Source organism: Ylistrum balloti, unplaced genomic scaffold (genome assembly GCF_031769215.1).
Source record: "Ylistrum balloti isolate Yb309-2 unplaced genomic scaffold, AGI_CSIRO_Ybal_v1 Utg370324, whole genome shotgun sequence".
In the NCBI taxonomy this organism is placed as follows: Eukaryota; Metazoa; Mollusca; class Bivalvia; order Pectinida; family Pectinidae; genus Ylistrum; species Ylistrum balloti.
Genome location: NW_026782237.1, coordinates 550,889 through 570,286, shown reverse-complemented (window position 1 = coordinate 570,286; position 19,398 = coordinate 550,889). Strand labels below are relative to the sequence as shown.

Genomic DNA, 19,398 nt, shown 5'->3' with positions numbered 1-19,398 from the left:
TATGTTTGGTCATACTGGTAAGTCATGGTCAGTAATTAGGACAGTGAGCGGAGCGCGAGGAACCAAGTGCTTACTGAGAATGTTTATCGACTAGTTAAGTATAGCGCTTACCACAAGGTCACAGATAGAAGACCAAGGTGTACACTGCCTGAAAATATTTGATGAGCAAGATCTACTCTTTAGGGTCAGGGTCTTTAAATAGAAACACGTCAATCAAGGTCAAACTTATTGACAACATGGTAGAATCTATTCATCATGATGATGATGCATGGGAAAGTGTGTTGCACATGTAGATGTCAGTATCTGTAAAAATTATTAAACTTTTCAAAAATAAAAGAAATAATAAAAAATAAATTCTGTTCATCTATTACAGTAAAAACAAAATCTATAAAATGCTATCTATTGAAAGATATGATATAAATCGCCTAATCGTATCTGTAATAGAAATAATTACCAAATTGTACGAGAAAACTAGGTACAACGAATGCGATGAAATTGGGGGAAATAGGAATATATTGATTACACACAATATCGAGTGATATCTAAGTAGATTTATTACACATGTTTTATTCCACAAACAGAATTATTTCTGCATCGCGCTTGGGAAAGTTCCAGATCGTGGGTGGGAGTAGGCGGCTACAGTCAACATATATGTTTCATTAGAACTTGGGTTAAGGGAACCAGGTATACCACTAACAACTATGGTTAATTTACTGATTCTAAAACCGTTTGAAGTGGGATTAAAAACGGTGAAAAATAGTATCCTAGTTTTTGTTGAATGAATTCTCTGATGACGTTGTAAACTTCTCATGCTTGTTTTACTCTGTTAGGGAACTATAAGACCATGTTAGAAGTAAGTTGTTGATACGATTCTTTTCGTCGTTGCTGTCAATAACTAAGTAAATAATGCTACTAATTTTGACTTCCGGTATATCTGTTGTCGTGAGTATTTCATTTAGTGTCAAAACGTGCATGATTCCATCTATCTATCTAAACATTATACTTTAGCTGTGTTTATCATCAATAATCAACTCACAAGATATTTGTGAAGATAAGTTACTTGATCTACAGTTGAAGAATGAGGACGTCCCACTATACCTGACATAAGAATATGGCAAACATATATATTTATAATATTTAATATCAATAATGCTATTTATAAATCTAAATTAATACTACATACTTTAATAAATTATATCGACCTTCGTTCATTTGGGGTAACTAGAACCTGATATATTTTACAAATGTAATACTGGAAAAATTTATGCAGAAATCGTTATTTTTTTTTTGATTTTATGAATTTGACAGCTGCCTTGTGGGACAAGACGGCTTTTGTACATATAGTTGGTAATGTCATTACTGCTATTGTGCGGTCCTAATGGTAGTTTATATTTATTGTGTACTCTATATTGCTATCACATTGTTCCATCGCTTTGGTTAAACAAGCTCGTCTTGTCTTTCTTCCAGTTTATCTATTATGAAGTTAAGTTTTACATTTTGTAAAATACTTTTCTCTGCTTTTACTCTAATTCGGCAGAGAAAAACAAAATTCACAAGAAGAAGTAGTATCACAGTGCGATAATACATGTTATTGTAAATATTGCGTGATTGAACGATCTACATAAAACTGCTCTATATGTAGTAAAAACAATATTCAAGACAGACACTTTCTCAGCCACATTCTTTGTTGATTCATGACATTGCAAGTCTGAATACAAACAAAATATAGCCATTACATGATGGTGCATATGTAACAATACACACAAATATATGTTATGTCACTAAAATACTTGAAATAACAACGGGAAATTATGCGGGTGCATCACCGGGATAGCTGGTGGAATTCGTTTTGTAGTACAAAACCTATTTTGATAACTAACTACCCTCTATTTATGACATATAAAAGTTAGTATATATCAGTGCTCGTTTATTTAGAGATTGGAATTTCAATAACATTATTTGAACCATAAACACAAAAAGGGATAGAGGGATCAGAGACCTTTCCTATTTTCCAAATGAACAATAAACATAATACGAACATTCCAATATCCAGCATGCTTCATCAGTATAGAGAATTCGAAACCATGTGTTTTTGCTTGTCCGATAGCACTCGATTGCGAATGTCAATTTTTATATTGGAAACATGTCATTGGATATCCAATCATACACTGTAGTATTATTAAGCCGGTATGTAACTATCAACAAAAGGCAAAGAATTGGTAAATGAAATAAAAAGCAAGATGAAATAAACATTCGAGATATTATCGCTATTAATGAAAGCATATTGCCATATTTTCTCCTGTAAAAGAAGACACATACACTATTTCGTCTCTTAGAACGAGATATCTAACCACTCTCTGTTGAAAAAATATGACAAATCTTAAAGCTAACCATGATTCTTTAATGAAATAATATAGTTATGTTGGTCAGAAATAAGACGTCTTATCATATTTTTCTACTTAAATCAGACGTCTTACCATATTTGTCTTATGACAGTATACGTCTTGCTATATTTGTCTAAGGAAATAAGACGTGTTACCACATATGTCTACTGACAGCAGACATTCATTTTACCATATTTGTCTAATGAAACTAGTCTTACCATATTTGTCTACTGAAATCAGACATATTACCACTCTTGATATCCTACCGTAATATCCCCTTTGTATGCTCTTCTTGTACATTTCAACTTAATGACCAATATATCAAGTGAGGCATAACAATTTAACTACTTGTGCGGTATACGGGAGCGACTAGAATGGGTTTAATGCATATCGATACTGTCATTTACAGGTAAATAGAACGGACTACCGGCCTTACTGTGCACGTTACAGGTGGTATCAAAAGAAACCCAGTTAATTGGGAAATAAGGTGTCGGGTATCTCAGTCAGACTGGCACAGGCAAATTATTCCTTGGGATAAAGAGGTCAAACTGCCTGTTATAGTATAGGACAGGGAATGAACTCATGACCTTCCTCTGTACGTTACAGGTGGCATCATGAAAGGTTCTAACGGAATTGTATACCAGGATGGTATCTAACGACCAAGTTTTCTAGTTTTTTTTAGATCCATATTAATTATCATATTCTCTCCTATGATCAATATTGATTATTTAACTTTTTTTTACATGAATCATGGATTCAATATTATTGTGATCAATATCAATTATATCAATTATTTGATCGATATTAATCAAATCTTTCTATTTTAATTGTGAATTGTATTTGTGATAAGTATCACTTTCTACATTTACCGTGAAATGTTTGTGTATATACATCAGAGCAATGAAACCCACTTTGATACATCGTATAGATATAAATAGGACATACTGTATTTACAGACACGCGATCAGCTGATTTTCAGTGGTCATTTATGCTTACGAAGAATGTATACAAAATGATACGGCCTTGACTTGCCGGCTAACCAATATATATGTTAATGAAGAATGACCGGATTTTCAGTGAGCACTGAGGGAGGCGTCCGATATATGTAGATATATATTATCTTTGTGTACGTCACTTGTAACTGACTGACATTTCTCCTAGCACGCATGCGACCTAATAGATATACAGGAAAACAATTCACGTGAATAACCGCAAAAATATGCAAATGAGACATACATATATTAAATCAAACAATAAAATCTCGTCTGTGAATGAACGTATACTGTTTGCGGATTGGCTAGTATGTAGGTAAGCGGTACGCGCTTCTCGACGACGACCTACTTTCGGCAAGAAGTAATATAAAAAGAGCGATCAGCTGGCAATCAGCTGTCAGACGGTTGCCGGCGGTATAGTAACAAACCAGAGCCGGAGAAACTTCTGAACCAGTTGGTTTTGCATCAATTCTCAAAGAATCTAAAATTATAAAATGGATTCACCTTGTTTTAACAGTGACATGCTGAAATCAGATGAGTCGGCAAATGTCATCGTCGAAATCATCGCCGGCGCCACACGTTACAAGGTAACTTAATCTATTTTCTACATTACGTATCAATGTGTTAACTATATTTATGAGGAAGTATGATGAACTTGTGGTGTATCTCACCAATACATGTAGACATTGATCTAACGAGCAATTATTACTGATAATTTGTATTAAATGTAATAAGATTTTAAATCTACAGATATCAATTAAATTTCGGTCGGTTTTTTATGTATACTTTAACATCAAGTATACATACACATTAATGTGACGCATTAAGTTTAGCTAATTAGATAATAATTTGTAACACTGACATGTGCCTACAGTGTAGCTAAGTGTTTACCGAGGATCAACAAACGCTTACCTGTACGATAGCGAATGTCTAAAATAGTACAAGGTACATAAAGTTGTTTATGTAAACAAATGGTCCTGTTGGGTTTACACTGTAAACTGAAACCATGCAAATGTTCTACTCTCTATGAATATGAAAATCATTTGAAAAAAACAACTCTGCTGAGAAAATGGCACAAAGTCAGAATAGTTGTATATGTAAACAAATGGCCCCGTTGGGTTTGCACTATAAACTCAAACAAGGAAAATGTTAAAACCCTTTATGAATATGAAAATTAAATTTTAAAAAATACTGCTGAGAAAATTTAGCAATCATTTAGATGCGATGTTATTGGTTGAATCTATTTTTAAGTCGCCAATTCTGAAGTGTGCTACAACGGAGTAGGGTTGATGGAAAATCAAGTGCATGTGCTTAGATCTCTGACTGAAGCGGTGATATTCGGTGTGTTCTTTACACGTGTCGTTTCATAAGAATCAACATCCATACTCTGCATATTGCACAACGATATATATATATATGCATATAAATATACCCTATTTATGAATTGAGATTAGTGAATGCTTGCTAACTTATACTATATAAATAACGGACTGTGGAGTTGCTAAATCACTTGGTTATTATTACAACTACCTTTCATATATACGTTGTTTTTTAATATCACTGATTTATGATATGAATTTTATATCTGACTTCTGCAGATAATGCAACAATGCATTGAGGCTGGAGTATTCGATAATCTGGAATCTCATGGCGAACCATGCACAGCTGAAGTTTTTGCTAAGAAGCATAATTTTGAGCCAAAACTCACCGTAAAATTGCTGGATACATTGGTTAGCTTCAGACTCCTGGAGAAAACCACGAACAACAAAGGTAGGGAAATCCTTTCATACAGCCATCAGAAGGAGCTACACGAATGTTTATGAAAGAGACTTTATCAACCCATCACGGTTGTTAAAATGATCGATTGTGTACATCTGTTTACTTCGTATTTCGATTTCTCAATGCGATAATACCCTCTCACAGAGCCTTTTTTTTTTAAAAATCACAATAAAGTTTTTGCGAATTGAAAGCTACTTCATTTGACTAGTATATTTATGTATCAGGTCTACATTAATGAGGAAACGGTGCAACGACATTACGTTGTAATGAGTAAAAAAAATGGCGGCATCGATGTTTTGATATTCAAGTTTAGAGCAATGTGTCAAAAACATATTTATATAGATTCTTGGACAAAAGCGAATTTTGTTTTTGCTACTCCCGTCAAAACAATAGCTACAATAAAATATCGACACACCGTTACATGTCTATAATACCATACATACAAACATTGCCTTACACAGAGATGAGATACCTGTGGAAGTGTTTGTCAACAGTGTTATACCTCACTAAGACATTAAACACTACATCCTACATAAATGACACAGAGAAATTTCAATTTTCCCTATTCAAGACTTCAAACATGAAAATTGTTCTATAACAAAGTACCCGGAATGAATGGTTTTGTTTTAGACATAAATATAGATATCGTAATTCAGATCCGAGACCAATAACTTCAATGAATGCCATTAATGTATTGTAGAAACTTGTTTTGACCTCATGATATAAACGTTTAGAAAGGCATCATATGTACTAATGGTAGTTAAAAAGATCATGCATGATGACAATTTTAGGTAAATTATTGCGACAAGTCGTGTTATTTAGTAAAACGAAGTCGACGTTTGTCCTAATTTATGTCGACCTGTCGACAAAACATCACGACAAGCTCAGTGAAGTTATAACTTATTCTTTAAGTATGTTGACCAAACGACTTGACTTGACCTGTCTTGATAAATATCACGAGAAGTCAACATAAATGGTGTAGAAGTTACCATAGTTTTACAAATTAAGACTTTCTGCAATAATTAAATCCAAACTTTCGTTTCACTATTACCTGGACTGCAGTGGTGTGTTATCTTATGCAAGACCCGTGTGAATATCACGTTTCAATATAAATTAACAATAACACACAAGTTAGCTACACAATGAATTGAGCTGCACCTTTAAGATTGATCTCTGTCTTCAGAATACTAAACTCACAAATAAAATTGAGCTTTATGACTTTGCTCTCTTGGATACATGTTGATAAACAAGTGTGAGAGTTTAGCCGAGTTATTCGTCACAAAAAATACGTGTTGATGGCATGTCTATGAACCATACAGCTATTTCGTTTGTAGGATTTGGGCCTAAATCGTGAAACCTCGAAGACGAAAGATGAAAATCAAAACTGGTCAAAAGAAATGTCATAATCCTAATGGGAGGTGCCCCTACCCCAGAAATCAGATAAGAAGTGAGATTATACAGTTATTGTATCTCTTCATTTGAAATGTTCATTGGTACTTCTATTTTGTGTTTTTGTTTTCAGTTTTTCCATTTTGAAAAGCAGAAACGACTTCATATTAAAACAATATTTTGGCCTTGACCAAATTAATCGCTATGTTTACATGTTCTCATAACCTGAATGTTTCAAATTCCTTGAGTTTATCAAGTGAAGGAGACATGTTTTAACGATGTTACCACAGGACATCAATGATAGTCCGACTTTATGAATGAACTACCCTACCGTCAGGTTAATGGTAGTGTTATTAGCTCGTAAACTCTGTTGATGAATATACTACTTATATAAAACCTCGTGAAAATTTACATCATAAAGCATTACGCATGACTGACACGAATACAGATTTTAAAAGGCTATATATCTTACAGTAAACAAGGTCGTTTAAGGAGGCTTGCACTTTCCCCATTTCCAGCCGCTGTGACCTACGTATGGCAGCTGTAGTTAGGTCAGACGTATCCAGTGTCAGCTACCATTTTATCTAGTTTACAGCTGGGCAATCAAGAGCATTGTCTGTCTCTTAACGAGGTCATATTATATATAATTATATACTGGAAAGGTCAGGCCGTTTTAGAGTATATCTAAATCAGTGCAACGATTTTCAAAGCTGCTAGGATGGTATCGAATTTATCAAAACTTTGCATTCAATATGAAAGCTAGATCACAAATGTCTATAACATTTTCCGTTGTAATACCAAATGTTGTAATTGTGAAATAAAGTGTACATTAAAACCTCACAACTGATTGCATCATGCGGTTCTTTTAATGGTGTAAATCTATAAAAGTTTAACAATTATTATGGGAGGTTCATGGTCAGATCATGTGAGAAGGATATTTTTCAGCAATGTATCCTTGTCTGGGATTTTCGGTTTTATTTGTTAGTTTTAAAGTGCAAAACCTACAGTTCGAAAAATAAAAATTTACTAAATGGCGAATCTTAGAAGTGGTTCGCTGACAATCATTTAACAGACCGTGTTACGGATGATAAGATGTTTACTTGATACATTAGGGTATCAACAAACAATATTTTGTTCTTTTAACGTTTTTCTTAGGAGTGATGGTCATCCAGATGGTATGAACACATACATACTGGTATATGTCAGACAGTAGGTGATGCATTGTGACCTGATTGTTTGGGATAATTGTGACCGGATATAAAATGTCACAAAGTTATTCTATTAGGAGTATGACCTAATCCTTTGTCTGTTGTCGTCCTAGACTTTTCCAAGCAGACCTCATATCAGTCCTAACCTGACGGCAAGGTCTAGAAAAATGCTAATGGTATAATTTTACCTCTTGTCCGTCGTTTTGTTACCTCCACCGCAAGTCAAGTGTCAAAACACCTTCACCAATGATTTGTTCTAGAAACCTTCCGTTGCCGAAGGTGAAGCAAAGCCATGAGGTATGTGGTCCCCACACCTATTAGTATTAGGGACGGAACAAAAAGGTTCAATTTACTGAAGTTTCTTCAACATTCAGAGAAATCAAACACTGTATTCTTGATGGCACAAACGATCTTCAGGTGCTTTACCGCAAGTTTGTACTAAATAGCTTCATTGTCTGACTTTCTCCTCGTAAAGTTAACTATAGTTTATATCGATAAAATACATTTACCCAGAGTTCGTTTAATTTCTATTGGACAAAATCGAACTTTATTAGAATTATGAGTATGGGACTTTTGATTGTACGCACATGTTGACTATTGGGCGGGGCCAAAATGTATCATACTGAATGAAATCTTAAATTTCTTTTTCAAAAGTCAAAGATTTGGTATAATTTAATTTCCCTCATGGACAAAATATTTTACGATGCTGTATCAAAGTTATGCATTTTATAAGATGGTGTATAACCTGCTTGCCAAACCTGTTGAGTTTTCATGTCAGGCTCCATTCAACTTTCAATGGGTTTTACCCGTTAATAAATGAGGACAGCTGATGGAATGCCTCCTGGCTTGGTTGTTACCGGTTCTCGTTTGGAGAACGTTGTGTTATTCAGATCGACTTACATTACGTGTTGGCTAAGATTTTGTTGACATATAGGTATTCGCTAGGTTTCTGATCTGAACCTGACTTCTAGACCTACAAAGTGTCCGCATCTCTAGTCTAGACATGACCAATTGACTAACAAGGCAAACACGCATAAACAAAATTGACTTCAATAACCTAGACCTGACTGCAAACCACAATCAAATACCATCCTCTCGATTAGACTAACGTTACTGCTATCTACAGTCATATATAAACAATTCCACATGTCCACTTTGTTCGTCTAGCATATACCTACTGTTTATAGATATACAGATGACTTTCACGTGACAAACATGTAGTATTACAGTAGAGTGATCTTAGTGTCATAACTGCATGTACATCACGTGACAGTATGAACAAAGGGTGATCAACATCGTTTGCATTTCGAATTGACGTGAAGACAGAGTGAGATATACACACAGATGCACAGACATGTCGGAAATGACTATTTGACCCAGACACCTGTGACATCAATGTTGGAAAACATTCAGGTCAATCGTTTCAAACTTTGTCACTGAATGAGATAGACTTGACCACACCATAATCAGACGACCCAGACCATCACCAGACGTGTTGGATGTTTTTATAAGTGACCTATTTAACTATTAAAGTAAAGTCTCCGTCATGCTATGATAGCGGTTACTAACTTGTCTTATCGTGAGAATCAACGTAAGGGTGTTAGCTTTGTCTGTTAACTTGTGCATCAGTATTGAATATCACATAACACACTATCACTATCATAATTACCATCAGTTGATTACTCACGTCATATTTAATAGTATAAATGATGACAACATACCAACGCATCTGTTATCTACTGTTCCATTTAATATGCTACGCTGTTGATTTAGATGAAGCGATACAAACACTTACAATAATGTCGGAAATATGAATATAACCACAAATACAACCACAGAGCTATATGATATATTTTATACATAATCATACTAGAAATTTGCAGCATGAAGTTTGCCTGTTGTTATTATATAGTATGATTATGATTGCCTTCTAAACACCGTGTTGAATGATAAAATATACGTCTTTCTTCCTCTTCTTTATCCCTACAATCTTTGAATCATTTATTGGTAGTTCAATGTGCAATATATGAATATTCAATTGTGACGTAAATGCTGGCATTTACACTGTCAAAGTGCTACAAACACACAAGTTATCCCGACCTGTTTACAGATTCATGATTTAAACAACAAGATCAAGCAACCCTGGAAAACATATAATTTAAGGCATTTATTACCAGACTTTTGAGCTCCTCTGAAGCAATAGTTGCTCCATAGGGTAAGCATCCACGGCTTTATAATCGAGACTATTTTGTAAATTCAAATTCAAGTAAATCACGTTCTTAGATTGAGAATCGTGGTTTTATCGATACTGACAATAATATGAATCACTGGACACAATGATCTTCGTACACAAAGAATGTCGCCAGCAAGGTCAAGATGGAAATCAAGGACCTCTTGTCCTTCAACGTCTCACCAATAATACAACATAAGCTTGAGAAGCAAGTAGGGCTAGACATGGGAAAGTTCTTACGACAGCAAATCCTTAATGTTATTTGAGCTTTTTACGCAAAACTTCTTTTTAATTCCAGGTATTTTCGTGTACAGTAATACCGCTGGAACTTCAAAATACCTGACACGATCACGCAAACCAACACTTATTGGACTATCAATGATGGAAAGCAACTTCATTTTACCAATGCTTGACATGTTTCCAACGATTCTTAAAGCCGGTAAACCTAAGTTTATTTCCTTGAAAGTATAGCAAGACATCTTTTTATAAAAAAAAAACATTTCTGTCAAAGCTCACTATGGTTTGTAAAAAAAGGTAAGTTTAAGTAAATACAATTGAGTGTCTTTAATTTGCATTATCAGATAATCACAAAACATAAAAACAAAGAAAGAATTTTAATGATAAAAACACTTCTATACTTTGTTGTTTAATTTCATATTTTAAAAAACTCTGCAAGCTTTACATCTGAAGTCGTGTGATTTTGATTTTTATACTATTCTTCATCTTAAGGTCAGCCTCACCTTGATAAGAACAAAAATATTGAAAAGGAAAACGGCAACTTACCACCGGAAATGCCTAAAATTCCACCAAAAGGCCTTAATAAACCACACCTCGTAGAGAGCAATACCAAACAACAGCTTCCGGATAAAATGCAAAGTAACCTTCCCAATATGATGCCAAACGTACCTGCTATGCCTGCAATGATGCCCAAAATGACGGAAGGAGTTCTACCACAAGGAATGTCTGCAATGGACATGAAGAAAAAGCCGATCATTGACAACAATACAATGGCAGGCATGATGCATGTGAAGATGATGAGTGCGTATGATGGCTTCTCGGGACCATGCACCAATGCCATAGCACGTGCGTTTGATTTAAGTACACACAGGGACGCAGTGGATCTCGGAGGTATGATTGTCTGAATAAAAATTGATTTAGAGCAAAACATAACTCATTCGATAACCTTTGATTTTCCCCAGTCGCCTCTTAAGTTTAAAAATTGAGGACCTTAGCACCACTGACGAATTCTAGATGGACGAAAGTGTTGTATGATTAATTAGTTCTATTGTATCAAATTCTGAATTTGTATTTAAAATGTGATATTTACTTGTGACATTTGTACAGTCTCAAACAATATTGAGTGTTATTATTTTTCTTTGCCACTTTTAAGAGAAACCATAGTTGATCAGGTGGTTTTTCATGTTGGAAGTAGGCTGCTCAGTTTTAAATGCCTTAAAGGCTAGTCGCTTCAGCAATCAATTTGACGCAAAAAAAAGTTTTGGTAGGGAAATTTACACATATCTTATCTTGTCATATCTGAAGAAAAACAAAGTCAAAAAGATCATTGTCTCATGATGTAAGTGAAATTCAGTCATTCTAAAGTAAAGTATTATTTATGTGCAAACATGTACAGAAGGTCAAGGTTATGTATGTTTACAATACATTAGGTCTTCTGTGTGTCGCATTAACCAATGAAATTGTGTGTTTATAACACAGATGCACGTGAACATTCTAACTTTTAACCCCAGAAAATGGTATGCTATTCAAAATATTATGATCACAAATTTGGGAAATATTTTACACTCATGATAGGCGTGATACAAGAGTCAATACGAGAGCAGGTAATTCAATGCTTGCCCAATAATGACAATGTTTTGAAACAAAATTATCTTGCTATCACATGCCAACACTGACGTCAGAAGGTGAACATGATATGTCTGGAGATTAAGGACGACAAAACTCAGATACACATACGTGTTCCCAGGTACTAAGTTTTGAATACCGACATTGTTGATGAGTAGGTGAATATACACACGCGAAATGTATGTTATTGTTAGAGCTTGTACTATTGTACCATATCAACAAAAACAATTTGTTTACAAACATTTGTCGAGTGTATCAGAAATGAACTTGAAGTATGAGATATAGGTTCTATCTCTCTAATTCAATTTAAAGGTTAATAATTTAAAGACAGTTTATTCGTTGTCCAATTGCTGTTCCATATTATATGTAAGTCAGTATGTTTACACTGATAACAGAGATAAACACTGTAACTCACGCCATACACATTAAAAAAAAAACTTAATATTTACATCTATGTTTGCACTGACCTTTGAGTATTTTTAGACATATGAACATTGATATTCCTTTGACTAACAACATTGTTAACACTGATCTCAGTCAAATATGATTTACACAGATGTTAATTATGTCGGTTAAGGTTTGCACTGATGTCACTCTGTCGACTAAGATTTACACTGATGTCAACTAATGCGGCCACTCTGAGTTACATAATCAATATCTAGACTTGTTCTGTTTTGAAAATGAATCGCCTGTTTATATATGAGGTAATAGGGACAGTAAGGACAAATGAATTGTCAACTTTATCACATACATAGAATATAAATAAATACAAAATCATAAACTAAAATCGAGAACGGTAGGTAGAATTTGGGTGTCTTGATAATCCCTTCGTCCGACAGACGCCGAAGGTCAAATATCAGAAATGTTTTGTAGAAATATCGGTACGGTATCCATGCCAACATGAACTGGAAGAACGAGTTTATTTTGATGTATATCACAGATTTTTTTCTATTTTTTTCAATAAATGAAGTTAAAATTAAACGAGTTATTCTTTAAGTATATCAATATTGGTTTCTTTACTTCAGGCGGTTCGGGACAGATCTCGTTTGAGTTATCGCGGGAGTACCCAAATATGGAAATAACGGTATTCGATCTCCCACAAGTCTCGCAAATGGCGGAAAAATTACAACCAGCCAGTACTAAAGACAGAGTCTCCTTTAAATCTGGTAAGTAGCAAATATTTCCCCATAAGGAATAAACCTGGTCCAAATATACTAACCAAGGCCTTAACTGGGAACGCTTTAATAGGCATTGACATTGCAGTTTTTTAAAATAATATTTGGGTATATGTAAATTGTTTCTTTTAGATAGAATAAAACAATTCGCTTTGGTCAGTGTTCTTAAATGTATTGTTTTAAACATACAACAGATGTCATATCATTTAAACACATTATAAACATTTAGTATTTTAGAAAATTTGTTACGATTAATGCTATTTTTTCATATCAGGGAATTTCTTAGAAGATGATATCCCACCCGGAGATCTGTATATTCTTAGCCACGTCGTTCACATGTGGAACTCGCAATCTCTTGATCAAATACTCACCAAAGTGTACGACAGTCTACCAGCCGGTAAGTAAATCAACATATTATTTCGTTGGATATTTTTAGCCTTTCCTTAATACTATATCAATACATTAATGATTTTAAATTATCCTTAGCACAAAGACGTTCTCATCAGATCTTTCCATAGAAAGAAATTACATTTATTGATCTTTTTCAATAATTACTAATTCAAAACTTGCAGGCGGAAGTATGCTTATTCTCGAGAAAGTCCTCAGTGAAGAAAGAGATGGACCAGAACTGGCTATCACCAATGACTTCCTCATGACGGTCATGTCAAAGGGACAGGAACGCACTGGCACTGAGTACCAGAATCTTTTTGCCAAATATGGTTTTATCAATTTCCAAAAAAGGACATTGGAAGGAACAAACTATTTTGACGCAATGCTCGTGAAGAAACCATTTTAGATATCTGATCTCAATCCAAGACAATTATGTGAATGATAAAACGACCAGGATCTCATTGATTAGAGGTTATTTTAGATGAATGAGGGAAAACAACGCAACATCGTGCAATTATTGGTGTAAATTTACCAATTATTGAACATATTTTTTCTTTATTTCTTTTTAAAAACTGATATATATATATAATCATATATATATAATGCATGTTAAAACTAAAGCCTTTCTTGTGCTGGTAGAAGTTGGTTGTGCTGGATTTATTTGCGTTATATTTTTCCTGCAGAAAACATACTTATAACCAAATGTTAGGTTCAAGTGCAGGTTTTATTTTACACCAAATTATGTCAAAACGTTCTTTTTTTAGTTTAAACCCGGTTTGCTTATAACCATTCAAAGAACATATTGGAATGGAGTATATTGTAAACAATACACGACTTTTTGATGTGGATAAGATATATTAAAAGAAATAAAGAATTGTAACGTCCATGGTGTTGACGCTATGAACAATTAAAATAACAAAAATATATTTGCTTAATAAGAATTTTATATAATCAAACATTCTAACATCAATATATTTTAAATTAATAAAACTTGATAATTTAGGTATTCACATTCATTTTGTATCTTGTACTACCATCATATCGTGAATATTAATTTCAGGACCACAGTCCAATTGGTGCAAGGATTTTTTTCGCCCAATATTTCATCTGTTTACATGTTAACTTGATTATGTGATATTTTTGCTATGTATATGCATAATGTTTCCATGAAAAAAAAAAGAGAAAAAAGATCAGGTAATATAAGAGTTTATAACCGATAGAAAACTTTTGTTCTATATCGGAAAATACAGTCATTATTTACTGTGTTAAATGAAATCAATAACACGGCAGAAAGACCAATGAATTCAGTTATTACTGTTTTTTAATAGGAATTTGTTCATTTTTTAAACGATCATGACGACCTATTGCAATCACCTTCATCCGGCGTCATGCGTCCGTAAACAATTTTAAGATTTTTGTCTTCTTCTCAAAAACCCAGATCCGATTTCAATGAAATTTCCCTGAGAATTATACAGTCCCTATCCCCATGGGGCCTGAGGGGCGGGGCCAAAAAGGGGTCAAATTGACTAAAATTTCAAAAATCTTTTTCTCAAGACCCAGAAATAGTAGAATAAAAAACTCTTCATGAATTGAAGCGTCTAAAGGTGCTTCGCCAAATTTGTGAATTTCATGGTCCCAGGGTCTCACATTTCCCCGTGGGGAGGGGGTAAACCTTACTATAGTTTATATAGGAAAACTAGATTTTTGAGAATGATTTGTTTAATTTCCATTGGAAATATTTTCATATTTCGTTCGAATTATGAGTTAAGGATGACAGCGTGATGGAACGCCCATATTGATCTTGGCACAACTCTAGGGGTTGATAGGCAGGGCCAACAGGGTCAACGACTTAATTTTTTTTAAATATCATCTTCTCAAGACCCACATATGGTAGAATCAAATGCTCTTCATAATGGAAGCATCTTAAGGTGATCTTATAACCAAAATGATTATCACATTTATGCCTGGGGAGGATTCTTTTTACTTGCAAAAATTGCGTTTTTGAACATAACGTTGGTTATTTCCCACTAGAAATAACTTTGTAAGAAATTTTGATTACAGTTTTGATGGTCTGTTCATTATCACAATTTCTGTATCATGAAACTTGATAACTATCCTTTAATCTCTATATTCAACATTGCTTATCTCAGGTGACGTCAAGGCCCCTAGGCCTCTTGTTTAATCACGGTTGGTTTAGTAGGAAACATATTAATGCTGTTTAAATATTATTTCATAATAATTATGAAACAAGTTTCATCGACTGATTTTAATTTTGTCAAGATCATGAACAAACGTTTAGTAATGATATCAAAATGTATCACTACATAAAAAACATGTTGTTTTTATTATTTCTAAGTTAATTTTCCAAAAGGACAAAATATTATATTGCAAGAGTAAATTCAAACAAAATAAAATGTACATTATCAAACCAAGAATTTGTTCATGACAATTTCTCTACAAATGGAGGTTGAACAGATAGTTTGACGTCAAAACGCACTTGGATTGCAAAATGATGTATTGTGACGTCACACTAACGAGTTATTGTAGCAGCCTAATTGTTAAAATATATATTTTCAATTACAGGAAAATGTTAATGTCATTTTCGTGTTTGCTGACGTATGACAATCCAACTGGTCTGTAACTGCTTGGACATGTCATCAAATAGCTATGAAACTAGGAATGTCAACGTTGAAAATGAACTTGTTCTTGACCTCCAGTTAACAAATATGACAAGGAATTTGTATTTTTAGATTGTTCAAAAATTATGTAACTCTTTTAAGTAACGTGAATGAGACTAAATCTATAATTCTACCTCATTTGGTATTTTATTTTAAAGCTATAAAATTTGTAAAGAATAAAATATTCATCATAGGGAGTATATAGAATATGAATAAGTTAAACAAGCGTAACTTCAGGAATTTAGTTAAGAATATCTAAATGGATCAGAAATGGTACAAAGCATGCACAATACAGATGTTTTATTATGACTTTCAGGTCGTAAAATGTCTCTGAGAAAGTATAAGTGAAGGCACAGTGAACAATTGTTAATTCTGGGTTAAAGGGATCAAATACTGCGTCAGGACATACAAAATGTCTGTGTTCTAGGTGAAATGAAACAATGGAAGCTGATTAATTGTCAGGTACCCTTATCTCAACTTTGTATCCATGTTAGCATTATTGTTCTTTCTTTTATTTATACTATGTGACTTTTTTTCTCTACAAATAAAATAAATTTTTACAAAGTATGTTTATCTGGTTGTTTTGCTTTCACATAATGTTACGACGAAGAGAACAAGACTGCCATTGACACGAGGCAATAACAAACTCATCATTCAGGTTTTTCCATATTAGTTTATAAGAATGTCATCAATAGATTGGTGAGTAGTATTTTCCATCGATGATCAAAAACTGCTTTAAAAGGTCAACTGATATTGTTGTGTTGTAAAAGCTTTAAAACAAACAAATATGGAAGACAGGAGGAAGGATCAAAGCAAAACCTTATTATGTGCACAGGAAAACGTAAAGAAACATTGTATTTCAGACACATCAATACAATGACATCGACAACAAGAACTGAGGAGACATTAATGCAATTTCTCACTTATGTTATTTCTTGCTCGACATTACTTCATCAATATTCATATTAGAAGATTAAATAACAACAAGTTGTAAGTTTATATTTCATATCAATATTTTATTAGAAGCGCTTTTTCATGATTTTGTTGATGTGTATATCTTACAAAGTATCCACACAATATCACAGTCCAAGTGCTTCTTCTAAACTGTTATCATAAAACAGTTGCTGTGACGTTTATGTAAGGTTAAACTATATCCTTTCATTATATACTAAAAGAAACGCAGGGTGAATTTTAAACCAGAAATTAAGTATGATATCGGGCTTCATTTAAAACGAAATTTTGTATACTTACAGATAAATTAAAGCTTAAAAATTTCCAAAGTCTGTATGTTGCATCTGACAATTGGTTTAGAGGTACTAACGATTAAATTGAATGGACCCATAGGAATTTGAAATTGAAATTGAACTGAGTCATCAATATCTTGTGTGTCCGCCGTTTGCTGTGGTCACGGCCCTTATTCTTCTGGTCATAGAGTTCATGAGAGCGTTAATCCGTCTTATGGGGATGTTGTCCCACTCTTCAATCAGAGCTCTGGTCAACTGCTCTCGAGTAGCAGGCGGTGGCTGGCGCTTTCGAACCTGTCTATCCAACTGGTCCCAAAGATGCTCGTTCGGGGACAAATCAGGGCTATATGGCGGCCAATCTAGTGGTTGAATGTTGTTGTTGGCCAGAAAGACAAATCCTTGCTACGTGGGGCCTAGCATTATCCTGCTGGAGGGTTAGATTATGCTGCTCTAAGAAAGGGATAACATGGGTTCGGAGGATCTCATCTCCATACTTAGCTGCTGTTAAATTGCCATCAATAACAACCAATTGTGATATTTTATTCCGTGTGAGATTCCTCCCCACACTATTACTGATCCGCCCCAAACCTATCCCTCTCTACAACGTAAGCGTCCGTAAAACGTTCGCCACGACGTCGGTAGACACGTTGATGGCCGTCAGATCGATAAAGACAGAATCGAGACTCGTCCGTGAAGAAAACTTGTCTCCACTGCCTCAGTGGAAACCGTCGTGGAGCATGTGCAGCGACCCAGGGCATACGACGCTGACGTCGAACAGGGGTAAGGTGTGGACCTACGCAGGAGCGACGTGTTCTTACACCAACTTCACGTAATCGATTCCTTACAGTTTTTGAAGTTATAGGACGTCAATGATTTCCACGAACATTAAGTGCACTCTCAACGGCAGTAAGGCGCCGATTACGCACATGAGTGACGACGATATCGCGAACCTGACGTCGTGACGTTACGCGCGGACGTCCTGACCTAGGTCGATTGGCCAATCGCCCAGTTTCCCGAAGACGTCTTACAAGACGTTCTATGGTGGAAACATTAACACCAAAGTGCCTAACAACCTGATTTTGCAGCTGTCCTTGCATCAGCATCTGAATGGCCTGACCACTCTGAACTTCTGTGTGTCGTGCCATTCTTAAAACGAATCAAATTCTCAATTAATTTTAGGGAAGCAGTTGGTCTGTATAAAGACTAACGAATAGTGACTTGACCAACGCTGCATGAGACCAGAACAACACGGTGCACGAGATTCTTGTTTTTTCCTTTCTCCATTTACCAGAACTGCGCACTGTACCGTGACTAAATTTTCGATACATGACAAGGTGTAACATGACCTAATTACTCAATCCACAAAGTTTCACTTTATTTGGAGAACGCGTTTTCAAAATATCGGAATAAATATTACCCTGCGTTTCTTTATCCTTTCAGTATACAATATTTTTTAACACTAGGGAAAACAGATATAATAGGAGTTGATGGTAAACGAGAGAACAGTTCCATGTTTTAATGTTGATCCGATTAAAGATCTGTTGTATTTTACATATTATAAAGTTGTGCCTTGGCCGAGCATAAAGTTTCTCGATATGTATAAAGGGGTATTTGTGTCATGTTTATAAGTTTATACTGCATCAGGAGTATGTGTTTGCTTATTTGACTTTCAAACGAAAACATAAATTAAAGCCGAGAAGGTTAATGTCTCCTTGTCCTGTTTATACAAAGGACACAGTGACCTAAGTTGACTTCGACAATGACCTACTTTAGAGAATCTCACAAACGTGGTAGTAAACAAACATGGTCACTTCAAAATAAACACTCGTATTTAATGTAACACTTATAATTTGTGGGTCTTGTGTTGATAATAAAAATGTTCTTTATGTACAAAAAGGAAGATTTCAAGACGTTAACCGTAAATATATATAATTTTTTATGTATGATTGTCCACATATCTTTAGAGAACACACACTGTTTTATTAATACAAAGGGATCGCGTTTCTAAATCTACATCATTACAGAACGGGTGTAAACAACAACAGTATCTAGGTCAAACACGTCAC

The 19,398-nt window shown here is 34.5% G+C and overlaps 1 protein-coding gene across 1 annotated transcript; it reads left to right on the top strand.

The window, feature by feature from the left end:
• The first annotated feature begins 3,797 nt into the window (after positions 1–3,797).
• Positions 3,798–16,655, top strand: LOC132553377 (uncharacterized). Its single transcript, XM_060217616.1, has 7 exons — positions 3,798–3,963; positions 4,975–5,146; positions 10,281–10,421; positions 10,712–11,110; positions 12,871–13,011; positions 13,295–13,417; positions 13,593–16,655. Exons 1-7 carry the CDS (start codon positions 3,871–3,873, stop codon positions 13,814–13,816), a joined length of 1,293 nt encoding a protein of 430 aa, XP_060073599.1. The 5' UTR covers positions 3,798–3,870; the 3' UTR covers positions 13,817–16,655.
• Positions 16,656–19,398: the final 2,743 nt, after the last annotated feature.

Excerpts from the sequence above, each read along its gene's own strand:
- LOC132553377 (XM_060217616.1), top strand. The coding sequence starts at position 3,871 with ATGGATTCACCTTGTTTTAACAGTGACATGCTGAAATCAGATGAGTCG. Across the intron at positions 3,964-4,974 it reads CCGGCGCCACACGTTACAAG|ATAATGCAACAATGCATTGA; the intron begins GTAACTTAATCT and ends TGACTTCTGCAG. Across the intron at positions 11,111-12,870 it reads GGACGCAGTGGATCTCGGAG|GCGGTTCGGGACAGATCTCG; the intron begins GTATGATTGTCT and ends TCTTTACTTCAG.